The sequence below is a fragment of the Beta vulgaris genome, chromosome 6, assembly GCF_026745355.1.
Source record: "Beta vulgaris subsp. vulgaris cultivar EL10 chromosome 6, EL10.2, whole genome shotgun sequence".
Classification (NCBI taxonomy): domain Eukaryota; kingdom Viridiplantae; phylum Streptophyta; class Magnoliopsida; order Caryophyllales; family Amaranthaceae; genus Beta; species Beta vulgaris.
In genome coordinates, this window is record NC_079207.1 from 48919003 (window position 1) to 48933313 (window position 14311).

The 14311-nt window shown below is 33.0% G+C and overlaps 1 protein-coding gene across 1 annotated transcript; it reads right to left on the minus strand.

Moving 5' to 3' along the window:
• Positions 1-3552: 3552 nt before the first annotated feature.
• On the minus strand, positions 3553-13563 carry LOC104896688 (endoglucanase 11). The gene is made up of 5 exons (XM_010683458.4): positions 13139-13563; positions 12088-12300; positions 11807-12007; positions 9799-10053; positions 3553-4402 (listed from the first exon to the last, which is right to left on the minus strand). Exons 1-5 carry the CDS (start codon positions 13382-13384, stop codon positions 3734-3736), a joined length of 1584 nt encoding a protein of 527 aa, XP_010681760.2. The 5' UTR covers positions 13385-13563; the 3' UTR covers positions 3553-3733.
• Between the last annotated feature and the right edge of the window lie 748 nt (positions 13564-14311).

Genomic DNA, 14311 nt, shown 5'->3' on the forward strand with positions numbered 1-14311 from the left:
TAAGATTTGTAACCTACATGTTAATTTGGGAGTTCTGGAAAAATCAAAACCAACACCCCCCTCCTCATTAAGGGTGGTCGGCCATCCCCATAAATTTGTTTTTTTGTAAAATCCCATTATAAAGAAGAAAATTATTTTGAGTAAATATTTTAAATGCTTTATATATTAAAAATTATTAAGATAACTCAATAAGAATTTAACTAGAAATTTGGCATCGTAATCCTGCCAAAATAATTTAAAACAAATAAATTACTAAAATACCCTTTGCTTAAAATATTTATTTTTTAAAAATAAATATTTATTTACTAAAATAAATACTCAAAAATATGAGGTATTACATTAGTGCCTAGGCCTATAGAAGTGAATATTGTGAGTTGCATGTGGATTTATACTCACAAAGAAAATGATAAGGTAACATTCAAAGGCACACATCTCTTCTTGTTTGTGATGGCAGGTTTCAGTAAGTGGGTGTTGATTGTGATGAAACTTCTAGTCTAGTTTTGCATCCTGCAACTATTCATACATTGTTGGGGTTAGCTATGGCTCGCAAATGGTCTATTCATCAGCTTGATGTGAAAAATATCTTTTTACATGGTGACTTTATATGCATCAACCTCTCGAGTCTGTTGACAAGAGGTTCCAATATCATGTTTGTCGCCTTCTTAAGGATCCCCATAGTCTCAAACGTGCTCCCAAGCTTGGTACTAGCATTATGCACACTTTCTTCTTCAGATGGGTTTTGTTATTGCATTGAGTGACAACTCATTATTCACTTTTTGCCATGGTACTGATATGGCCTACCTTCTTCTATATGTTGATGGTATTATTTTGTGCACATCTTCTAATGCTTTGCGGGACCATATCATTGCTCGGTTGCTATATCTGTTTAGAGCCTCTCAATTATATTTTTTATGCATCTCAGTTACTCGTACGACTTCTTATATGCTTCTTTCTCAGTGGAAGTATGCTCTAGAAATATTGAGTGCGTGCAGGCATGGAGACTTGTAGACCTACACAACTCTAGTTGACACTAACTCCAACCTTAGTGCATTCAGATCCTTAAGTGGCAAATCTGACTCATTATCGCAATCTGGCATATGCACTTCAATATCTTACACGTAGCCCAGACATTGCTTATATTGTACACATGTGTACCTTTTTATGAATGACCCCCCAAATCTCGTTATAATGCATTAAAACACATCCTCTGCTATATCCAGGGAATCGTTGTTCATAGATTACATTTATATCCTACTACTCAATTACGCTTTATCACTTATACTGATGCTGATTTGGGTGAGTTTTTCCCAACACTCGTCTTTCTATCTCACTATATTGTTGTTTTCTTGGGGATAACTTAATTTCCTGGCAATCTAAACATCAACCTAGCTACACTTTCTAAAACAAGTGCCAAGGTAGAATATTGAGGCGTTGCGAATGTTGTCGTGGAAGCTTGTTGGCTACATAATCTTTTTAAAGTTGCATTGCTCGCTCTAGAAAGCTACTATAATTTATTGTGATAATATCAATGCTAGTTACCTATCTCGCAACCCAATACAACACCAGTGCACCAAATAGGCAAACATGTTGAGATGAACATTCATTTTGTTTGGGAAAAAGTTGTGTTGGGTTATATACGGGTTTTGCGTTTTCCTAGATGGTATCAATTTGCTGAGTACTTCTTCACCAAAAGTCTTCCGTGACAATTATTTTTGGAGTTTAAGTCCAGTCTTAGTGTTCGCACTCCTCATGCTCTGACTGTGAGATATGAGAATATGATATTTTGCAGATATGTTTTGTAAATAGAATTCTAATATAGATATAGGTTTATAATACGTACGCTTAGCATTGTAACTATAAATATTGATCAATGGCAATCTGTACAATTAGCGGGTTTCACTAAATTTAGCAAAATAGAATTGCTAACGTTTTAGCAAAACATTGTAGGACATCAAATTGTACTACTTCTCTGATCAATGTAGGAGCTATCATTGACTAATTATGGTCGTTTTTGTGAAGGAAATACCTCATTTATACTAATATATTAAAAGACGTTCCTAAGAATGTCTATGTGCCATGTGACACTCTCCTCTAAGGCTCTAATGCAAATGTATTTCATGTCAAACCCCTCAACTAAAAAAATAATGTTGTATAGTTGCAAGGTATCAAACACATGACCTTTGAAATGAAAAATGAGAGCTTAATCATTGATCCAGCATAACATCAATATGTTAGTATTTCAAAATAAAATATAATAAGATCTTGTAATTATATATTTTTCAAAGACTTACACAAGTAGTTAGATACCTAACACATTAATGGTAATGATAATAGACTATTGTAGACATAAACTCTTACTCTAATTTCTTGTATTTTTTCATCTTATGACGTCAATTTTTTTCCTCACAAGGCAAAAATTTACGAAAAGAAATAACCTGGGGCATCGCCCGGAACACTCAATAGTTTTTAAACTTAATTTAAGCCATGCTTCACATGAAAAAGAAACATCATTTTTCCTCTTTTAATTTTTTAAAATGTAAATGAATATATAATATATATTTCCTCCGTTTTTAATAAGTGATTACATTTCGTTTTAGGAAAATATAAGACACATAGTTCAAAGTGATAAAAGAACTTGTTGTTTATTAATCTTAATTCTCACCCACTTTGGTTAAACATGTGGTCCCTCATTTTCTCTCTTTTAGGTTCCTTGTTACTCTCCCATTTTGTCCGTGTCACTTATTAAAAAATCCTGAAATATAAATAATACATATGTATTCTAGAATACAAAATTTTTGAAGCAAATTTTTCCGTGCCACTTTAAATCGAGAATTTCAATCAATAAATTTCTTTATGCTCTTTGGACTTTAAATCGTTGAGTCCAATCCAGTCCAATTTTTTGTTGATTAAAAAATTTGAACCAAATTCAGTTCAAACATTATCAGTCCATACCTTTTCAACATGCCGACGGGATTCGGCAATGGGTTTTTTCTCATTCCTTTTACACCTCTAAAGAAGACAACTCAAATTTGAGATTTTTTTTTGATTATTTCTCCAAAGAAAAAAATGTTTGCATTTATTGGAAATTGGAGGGGAAAAAAATCAGAGGCTAACCAATTAGCTAAAACGTTCTAATATGGTCTTGTGCAACAATTGTGTAGTACATATTCACGCTTTTTCTACAAAATATTTTTTATTATTTAATTTTTCCATACTAAGGGTTTGTTCTTTTCACGTTATTTTTGCTTAATTTATTTTAACTTTTATAAACTTTTCTTATTTTTCCTAACCTTTTGTCGCTTTTCTAAACCTTTTTTTATATATATTTTTTCTATTTTTTTTTTGTTTTTCTAAATTTTCTTATTTTCTCTAACTTTTCTTATTTTTTTTTATTCTCTTAGCTTTTTCTGAATGTTTTTTTTCCTTACCTGTTCTACAAACAAAAATAAAGTGAAAAGAACATATCCAAAATACATTCTTATCTAATCATATTAACAAAAAAATCATGTAGTTATCAGATGATGTTAATAAATGACAAGAAAAGCCAAAATATAGAGGGAAATAATTGATAAGCAAAATCGAAATTTTGAGTTACAATCTGTATACTATTTGGGGTGGAGAAAACCCCTATATGTATATATATATATATATATATATATATATGCCTTTACATTTGGAAAAACCTGCATAAATCCTTGACTCAACACAGTGCACGCACATACAATGTTGCTACTTAAAAGGAAGCAACTGAAGATAGATACTCCTCTAGAGGACTAACTTCAAGGCCCTCTAGTCTATTCAACTTTGCAAAAACTCCTATCAAAGGTGCTGTATTGTAAGTGCATGCTTCAGTTTGGATGTAATTCCCTCTATGATCAGTAAAATTATCTTGGAAATCTGGCCCTCCAACAAGCGCGCCAATAAGCACATTCGGATTTTCTTCAATCCTACCATACCAATTATCATACCCTTGGGTGCAACCTATGAAGCCTTTGTTTTCTCTATATGATACAATTGAAGCTCCTCTATGATGCACCCTTTTAGGGTAATTAGATCCATACCCTACTAAGTAGCTTATGTTCATAGGATTTGAGCCTAAGATATAGTCAACTTGAGACTTGGCAAAATTAAACATATCTTCATGATTCACGGGGCCTTCAGGGCACTGAAGAACTTGGTTCGTGCTTCGGATAAAATCGGAGTATATGGTAAGTAAGAAGGTTGCGGATGAGACGTACTGCATGTTGTTCCATTGCCTTACGTATAAGAGGCCTCCCGGTGTACGTTCTACGTTGCTTCCATTCTTGTTCTTGTTGAGACACGAGCAGAGATAGTATTTTGCTTTTGAGTGATATTCTTCGAGCATTGCCCTGTGTTGCTCGTGCTTTTCGTTAGCTAGAAGCTGTAAGACAAACATGTAAGATCACATGGGGTTATGATTCTATATTAAGCACTTTTGTGTACAAAAGACTAGCATCACATGTGTAGGCATTAGCTCTTCACCTCATGTCTGCTTGTGGAGTCTAATAGGAGCATTAGATCACATTTTGGTACTACAAATGTGGCTTTGGTATAATTTTTAGTACCAATTAAACACTATACGATTTTAATATCACCTAAACACTTTCTAATCCAATATAAAATAAAATAAAAAAGAAAAAAGGGTCATTGGAGCACTTTACACCTTTAGTACTACTAGATATACCTAGCAATTGTTGATTGATTTGATAATTGGACCATGTCCGATATGGAGTTCATAGGAGAAACTTTTTACCTTAACCAAAAACCGGCATTCAACCAGATTTGGCCCATTTATGATATTTGAAATTCTATCTAGATTTACACTATTTTTTTATATGCATTTTTTAACATAATTCGAGAATCAAGACAAATCCTAATATGAAACTCATACATTAACTTGAATTCTTCATCCTACTTTTAAAAAAACACTAAACTCGATTATAATTTTCCAACTATAACGGCCCGTTTGGTAGTTGGTCATAAATGATGGTAATGGGAATGAATTTGTGTGTAAATTTGTAAAAAATATCATTGTCCATTTCCTTGGTAATGCTAATTATCCTAAATTGTTCACTTTTCTTGTTCAATTTTCATTCCCATCCAATACCACCTTGTAGGTGCTAATGAATGGTAATGAAAATTGCTTTTCCTTGAAGACAAAAACACAAGTTTAGGGGTAATGAGATTGCGTTCATGGAGAAAAAAATACCTCCCCATGGACATTTTAAGAGTGCTTTCCTTATAAAATTACACTTAAAATTCATTCTCATTACCGTAATTTATTAACGACTGCCAAATGGGTAGTAAGAGTATAACTCCTTTTTAGTAGCAATACAACATCAAAATTATGTGAGAATCCAAACACGATTGGGTAGGTAAGAAAGAATCCCTACTAAATTGGCTCCAAGAATGGCGGAGCTTTGGTCACTATCCCTGTTCTTTTCCTAATTAAACAATTAGCAGTAAATATCTGCTATAAAGGTCAAATTGACTGCCTATCCAAGAACAGAAGCATCGGAAGGCTGACAGCAACAGATTTAACCTCTGCCAACCATGGAGGTCCCCACTAAATTTATCAATGGCAGTGTTATATAGACATATGCATGTGCACTAATGTATCTCTCGAACATCTTCAGTGTTCTAATACTTAGAGCCAAAATACATTATCATTTCAAAAATATAAAAAGTGAGATCATGTAGTTCTCCTGGAATTTTCATTCCCTGAAATAAAAAACCTGTCCATTAAATAATGGTGTTGTGGGTCTAAAATTATACGCGATCTTAACTTGTACTACTTGAAATATTTTAAGGGTACTACATTAACATAACAATGTAATGGGGTATTGGGGTTAAATTAATTAGGTGGGAATGGGTCCTGGTTCTCACCCATATACGGCTCTGCTTGAATAAAGGGATAAGCGAATAAATATTGTGACCATAACCCAAAATTTGTGCTAGAGTAATCAACATTGAATTTATGTGTTTGGTAAAGTTGTGTGATCAACTATATAAGATTTTGGTATTGCTTTACTAATCGTACCAATATTAGATTTAATGGGAAGATTAATTATTCAAAGTGTTATTACTTTAAGAGATTATTCTCCACATTCCAAAAACACCTACTTCGACAGCTACCTTTAAGAATTAACTATTAATAAAGATATGTTACAACTACTACTATAACTAAGTTTTAACTTTTATCAACCAACCATAAAGTAAATTATAGTTGTGAGGTGGGCATATATTTCTAAAATCTGGAATATAATATTATCCCTGTATTTCATCCCTTCGCAATACAATAATTTATACTCAATTCATCACACTTCATATGTCATGATAATTTAATTTTTCCTCTGTTTAATCTGTTAGCAAGCAAATGAGGTTGTAAGCCCCAAAACAAATGAAATTACTCAGATTTCCCTCCACTTTGTTGATAGTTAATCAACATAACTATTTCTCCTAAGAGCCTACTCACTCTAACTTTTTTTAAAAAATAACATAGCAAAAATCAGTTTTCATCAATTTTCAGTGAACAAAATAAGTTCAGTAAATTGTTAAGAGCTAAACATGCTAAACACTAGTGAAAAAAGTTATTAAAATCGCGATTCAAATATGATAGACGATTCGATTCACGATTTTATACATTTCTTTTGACTAGCGAAAACCTTGCAAATTTAAAGCATGCTAACAAAGCAAATAATAAATATATATTGTTAGTTATTATTGTCAATATAGTGGGTAAACAAATTTTTTTTTTCCAATTTCTAGGTTTTTTGACTTATAATTTTAACACATTCAATGAAAATTGAGTGCTATATCTTGATTATATGCGTTTGTAGAATCTTACGATTCTACAATTTGATTCTACAATTCGATTCTAAAGTCGTTTTCGATTAAAACTAGAATCTCAAAATCCATACCCTACCCTTACCTATAGGGTCCAAAAAAGTAATACCCTTACCCTAAATTAGGGTAGGTCTGGACGGGTTTGGGTGGAGTCCTAGACCTATTATCATCTCTAAACGGTCAATTACTTTCTTCTCTATTAAATTTTTTTTTTTTAAAAAAAAACCTTGATATAATCATAAGTGATAACTAATGCAAAAAAATAAAACTTCCTAATTTACTAGATAGCAATTACTTTAATTTTCGATACATTTTCTCACGCATATAGTAAGGCTAATAGATTTATGTATAAGCACTACAACACGAAGTCCAACAAAGTGTAGGAATTTTGTAAAAGTAAAACATACCCTAACGAAGACAACTGAAATTAATGCGTGATAAAAGGTTGGTGATTTCATGGAGCACTTGGGAGAACAGTACAAGTGGAAGAATAATAAGCACATGCTTCAAAGTTCATGCTTCCCTTTTCCTTTAATTACATCACATACACATATATATATATACATGTAATATGTCTGTCCTCCGTTGATTGGGGCTTCTTACTTACACTTCCATCTATATTTAGTCCATTCACCTCACTAGGTTTGTTACATTTGTTAACTTTTTAGTGGATAAAGCTAAACCCTCATACCAAAGTTTCACATTACATTATTTCATCTTTGAATATCAACCTCAAAAGACAAAAGGTTTATAGCAATTTATAGCATGCAAGAGCAAGAGAATCCACACAGATTTGTGTTCCCCATTGACGTACAGTAGTTCCATTCGTCACGGTCTTTCTCTCTACTTTTTCAACCCCTATATAAATAGTCCACTTTTATTTTGGGGTTGGAATTTAGAGGCTTCTTTGGCCTTTCGCTTTGCCATTGCAAATGCATAACACGTGATCCCATGCAGAGGGTCACGTGAAATTTACGTGATAAAAAAGAGTCGACGCGTCATACTTATTTTTTCATTAATCAATCACATATTTATACTATAAGGTTATGAAACCTCACTAAACACTAACTTCTAAAACATATCCATCTAGACTTTTAGTTGTATAATAGATAATCTATATCTCCTACTTCTATCTAATTAACTTTATCATCTACTATTGAATTTCTATTATAATAATACTTTATATATGATATTATATCAACTAGGATAATGCTAAATTCTTTTTTTCTACTTGGTTTTATCAATTATTATAGGAATAAATTATCACGTATCATTGAAGTCATATAGCTAATACGTTTGAGATAAAAAGTGAAATGCCAAAAAAAAACACACACACACGTCTGATAAAGGAAAGGAAGAAGAAAAAATAGAAGACATAATTTCATCAATTTAATTTCTAATGCAATAGCTTAACATATGTGCATAAAAATCTTGAATGACTAAATAATGTAATAGAAGTATTAGATTTCTTCTCATGTAAATTCGAAAAACATATTGCCGGTCACTTGAATTATAATTCTATCAACTTCAAAATTTCTGGTCGGTTTGAGCGAGCTAGGAAGTTTTCCACCCTTCCTCTAGGAGAACCGGGTCCTCTTTACCCCCACCAAAGACAATTATATCTACATGTAGTGTTAAAACATGGAAAACGAAACTTCTTCTTTCTATTCTTTTTCATATGAAGAAAAGAATACTCTTACTTATAAACACTTTCATAAAAGTAAAAAACTAATCTAACTGAAATTAGTTGATAGACTAGAAGATATACTTCGAGTAAATATTACAAAACTTAAAAAAAATTAAGGTCTTAGCTTATAGTGATAAAAGGGCAACTTGCATTAATTTGCAGGGTCTTTATATCAGGGGCGATTCTTGGCATATGCAGTACAAGCGACGGAATAGGGCCCCAAATATAGAGGGGCCCCGAAATATATTATATGTTTTAAATGTTTGAAAGAAAAACAAAAGGAAAGCATTTGGATCAATGGTAAAGTAGTAAGGGATGGGGTAAAGGGGCGTGGCTGTTTCAAATCCCCAATTCCCCATTAATGGCTACTCTCTCCTCCTAACTCTCTCTCATTAATTTCTACTCATACTCCTATATTTTTTTTCCAATTTTCCAATAAAATTTACTCTATTTATATCTAAATATTTGTTTATTTATAATTATTTGATATGTTGAGAATATTTTTTTTTAAATTGAGAATCTTATATCTTTTATGAACTAAATATGAAACGCCCAATTTTAAGAGAGCGTATAGGGACCCCGCTATGTTTGCCCCGCCCCTACTATATACTATATCGCCATTTATAAGGTTGATGAATGTATGTAGTCAATAATGAAAGAGCTAGGGCCCCGTAACTAATTGTTGTCTAGTTTTAATGAAGGTGGGAATTCATTAGATTTGGTCATTAAGTTGTAACAGACCAAATCGAATTTTTTATTTAAACTAATTGCATTTTGTAAATAAAAATGAAATAGGAAATAACAAATAATGAGGTAAGGATTTTAGGATTAATTCTTATATTATCCTACAAGCGTGTAGCGCCATACATTATCAACGCTCTTAATTGCAAAACGAAACTTCTCTAAAACTATATCTTAGGTTTATGTTGATACAAATGATACTTTATTTGTTCTACAAACACCTTCCCTGTCTTTATTTTATAAATCTTTAGTTTCTAGTAAGTAGATGACTGTCGGTTTTTAATAGATTAGATTTGGAGTCAAGAACAACAAACAATCCCCAATAAATTTATGAACTAGCTAGATGTCATTATCCATAAAACTTTCAGAAATTTTATGATGAAAAATGACAAACTCCACATTATAGTAATCAACGTGGGACACGAATAAAATTTGAAACTTTAAAAATCAGTGTAATATAAAAGAACAAAAGTAAGGGAAAAAGAAGTTAGAAGAAAGATTACCATAGAAGCAAAGATTTGGAGGCCAGCAAATTTAACTTCCCAGCTGAACTCAGTAATAGACCAACCGATCCCACCAAAAGAATTAGCATTTTGAAGAACGTAACGCAAGTACTCCTCATTGTCGGTGGCCTTGTAGAGCCACAAAGCTGCCCACAACAACTCATCGGTGTACCCACTCACTGACGCATAGTAACTCTTTACCACATCTAAGCTTTCATCATATTTTCCTCTGTACTTGTCCCCAAACTCAAATAACTGCATCCATCCATCCATCATCAATCACTATTATTAGACAAAATCTTGTACGATGCAGATTTACAATAACTCATTGTAAGAATAATTAGCTTCCCATTATTATAATAGTGACCTATTAATTCTGCTGAGGTAATTATTGCTGCAATTATTATAGTATAATTACCGTATATCATTTTTTTTAATATGGTAAAGATAATGTTTTTGTCTAGACTTCAACCAGCACGGTGTTTTTGGTCTAGCACAGTGTTCTTGGTCAGACACTTGAGATTAAGGAGGGAAATGTAAGGGGAATATCTATCCCCACCCCAAGTATCATAATTGGGACTTGGGAGGACTTGACCTTGTGACCTTAAGGTTACTAGGTAAATCCTCAACCAAATACATCAAGCAAGTTTGGTATTATTGTATCACATATTAGTTTACACAGATTGACAAATATGCTAAACTGTGACTATTTGCACTCACTAATATAAGTAAAAAAATTGGCATGTAACAACTTATAGTAATAGTTTCAATATGTTATAAACCATCAAATTTTAGAGTTTTCATAATAATATATAATCACACACACATATATATATATATACACACAAATGTATATATCAAATATCTCAAAAGTTATACTATATAAACTAATTAGTTGTTGGCTCGGATATGCTCGAGATCATTTTATTGACTAATGTGTGAGATTATATTTTATTACCATTATAAAATAATCCTGAAAAATCATATTTTGTGATAGTTATACTAGTGTAATAGATTAACTTGAATCAATTAGTCATCTTCCATTACTAAGAAAAATCGAATCCTAATTTATGGGATGATCACCAAACTAAAACATTAATTTATTTATTTTTGGTTAAAGTCAAACTAGAAGACTTTCAACAACAGGAGATATAATGATAAGTCAATTTGATACACACTTGTAGAATTGTAGTTAAAAAACACCTCTAGCTTAAACTGTATTCATTTTTTTTATAGATATAGCAAGTACAATAAAAAATTTAATTAAACATGATGATGAATGTTAAACATACGATTGATAGCCATTTGACAAGAACAGTGCTCATGCAAGAGATTAGAGTCATCATACTTTCAAATAAATAAAAGATTCATCATAAATTTATTTTATTCAAATTATTTGTGTTGTATTGATATGAAATTATTATTTTGGGAAAATGGGATGTAATTTTGAGTTTTCTATTTATTTACTAGTTACTGAATTCAATAATTCTTGTGTATATGTTAAATTATCTTTAAATATTTTTATTTTCCACAAAGACCAATATAAGATTAGTTGGTGTTAGTTAGTGTGTTTATATTCATGATGTTGTTGTTGTTTGCAAATTATTTTTATTGTTTACTTTTGTATTATTTAGATATATATATAGGGAGAGATAAGAAGTGGAAGGAATAGTCACATACTCACCTATGTCACATATAAACTCGTTTTCCAATAAGTTGCAATAAAAAAGAAAAAGTGATTTGAAATATTATAATAACACGAACAATCATCTATCTGTCTAAAGTATAAAGCCAATGATTCATTAATTGAGAAGAAATTACGTAGTACTAAGCTACATCATCAAAAAGAGATTTATTCTGTCTCAAAGTTGGGTGCTTTCAAAATCCACGTATTATTATTATAACTAATCTCAATTAACACGAGTTATGTAGTGAACTACTCTGCCTACTCCACTAATCGCACTTTCTTTGACCAAAAACAATGCAAAGTATACAAGTAATAAATTACCTCTTGAGCATGATGCAAGAGCAAATGGGAATAATGTGGGTTAAATTTCCTGTAAACAATGGAAGCAGCAGCCATGGCAGCAGCAGTCTCACCGGCGACATCCGACCCTGGATGCGCCTCATCAATCTTGTACGCCTGCCGAGATGTTGTCATGTCCTCCGGCCGCTGCCAGCAGTAGTGGTCCGTGTCTCCATCACCCACCTAATTAATTAATCATGTATTAAAAGATTTTTAAGCACATTATTACAAGAAAAATGAGGATTAAACAAAGAAGATATAACCTCAACCCAAAGAACATTAGGACTAGTATGCGCCTTGATGAAATAATCAGTAGCCCATTTGATAGATTCCAAAGCATGCTCCAATTGACCCACATCTTGAATAGCTTGCCCGTATTCAATAACTCCCCATGACAACATTGTAACTGTAAATGCCATGGGTAGTCCAAATTTCACGTGGTCTCCCGCGTCATAGTATCCTCCCACTAAATCTACCTGCATTTTCATGTTTTCATTATTTCACTTTTTTCACACCACTTTTACACGTTTTCTACCTACACGATTAGTAACTTCCCATTATTAAATACCGAACTACTTCTACAGTTACAATTTCCTCCTCTCTACAAAAATAATTGTCGTGTTGATTGTGTCCTTAATGATATATCACTTGATTGTCCCATTACATAAGGCTTTCCAATTCCTAACACATTGGAACAAATTTTGTTTATAACAAAAAAAAGTTGGGAACAATGATAACGTAGAAAGTTTGTTTGTTTTTTTTTTTTTTTTTTTTTTTGGGAAAAAGTTCAATTAGAGACTAGAACTACAACTGTAAAAACTAAAAAGTGACAAGGAATATAAGAGGGGTTAAATCACTCTTTTTTTATCATCATTTTAAGCATACATGAGGCACAAAGGTTTATTCAAACAGATTCTGTTCGACATATAACTTGTCTAAAGCGATATTATGAGTTTAATAAATTTATTAATTAGGTTTACAAATTAAGAATGTAGGCCGTTAACCAAAAAAATCTCCACTTCAGCATAAATGTCCTAAACTTTTTTTCAAAACAAAATTATTAGAATTCAGAAAACTACAAAAAAAAAGAAAAAGTGTAATTATTACATATACATTGTAACAAACAATTAACCCAACCAGATTTGAAAAAGTCCAAAGTGTAACGGAAGGAGTAGTAACTTTACTACTCACAAATTTATTTATCCTGCATTGGTAAAGTTTTGAAAAATAATTTTTAAGAATTAGAATCAAATCTGTCCATATCAGTGCGTTTATTTTATATAAGAAATGTTGTTCTGTTTAGCAAATACTTACCCCTTGTTCAAGACCGTCGGTTAGGCCGGAATGATCACGCCAAGAGACGCGTTGGTTGTAGGGGAGCCGACCGGAGCGTTGCGCCTCGAAGTAAAGAAGACTCTTCGACAGCGCCTCTTGGTAGTCGAATTTTGAGGCGCTGACTGAGTAGAGAATAGAAAAAACTATGAGAAGACAATGGACATGAGATACTGGTCTTCTTAAGGAATGTGTTAATGCAGATGCATTTTGCTTCTTGTCTTCCATTTTATGTTTTTATTTCAACCCCCTATATATCTCTCTCCCTTTTGTTGGCTTTTCGTTTCTTTTGGTTCTTTCCTAGAGAGATTTTAGGAGAGTGAGGTAGGGGGCGAGCAGAAGAGAGAGGTTGTTCCCCTTCCTTTTAAAAGCTCATTTGAAAGTGGTAAATGAGGAAATTATTGAAAATCACTCTCAATCTCGCCCTCCTTATGCGGTCTTTGCTAGGTCTCCCCCACTTTTTTCTTCACTTTTAACTTTACTAGTAGTATTAAGACCCGTGCATAATGTACAAGAGTATTTATTGCTCTATTATATATTTAGACTAGAGGTGTCAATCTGGGTCACTGGCTGGGTTTGGGTTGACCCAAGCTGGGTCGGAATGATTTGGGTCGGAATAATCTGGGTGACACCGTGTCATGGGTCGGAACTGGGTGGGTCGGGTGAACTTGGGTCGGGTGAAACTGGGTGAGAGGATCTCGGAACTGGGTCGAAAATGGGTCGGGTGAGACTGGGTCGACCGGTATCTGGGTTGGGTGAATTTGGGTCGGAATGGAATAAGGTGAAGTCGGTCCAAATCGGCTTTCGGAATGACTTGGGTCGGAAGAAATCGGCTTTCGGAATAACTTGGGTCGGAAGAAATCGGCTTTCGGAATGACTTGGGTCGGAAGAAATCGGGTTTCGGAATTACTTGGGTCGGAAGAAACCGGCTTTCGGGTTACTTGGGTCGGAAGAAATCGATATCGGAATAACTTGGGTCGGAATAATTCGGCTTTTGGAATTACTTGGGTCGGAAGAAATCGGTTTTCGGGTCACGTGGGTCGGAAAAAATCGAAATCGGAATAACTTGGATTGAAAGAAATCGGGTTTCGGAATTACTTGGGTCGGAAGAAATCGGCTTTCGGGTTACTTAAGTCGGAAAAAATCGATATCGGA

Coding starts and splice junctions, on each gene's coding strand:
- LOC104896688 (XM_010683458.4), bottom strand. CDS start 13,384: ATGGAAGACAAGAAGCAAAATGCATCTGCATTAACACATTCCTTAAGA. Junction 12,008..12,087: donor CTAATGTTCTTTGGGTTGAG/GTTATATCTTCT, acceptor TTAATTAATTAG/GTGGGTGATGGAGACACGGA. Junction 4,403..9,798: donor TCCAAATCTTTGCTTCTATG/GTAATCTTTCTT, acceptor TTTGTCTTACAG/CTTCTAGCTAACGAAAAGCA.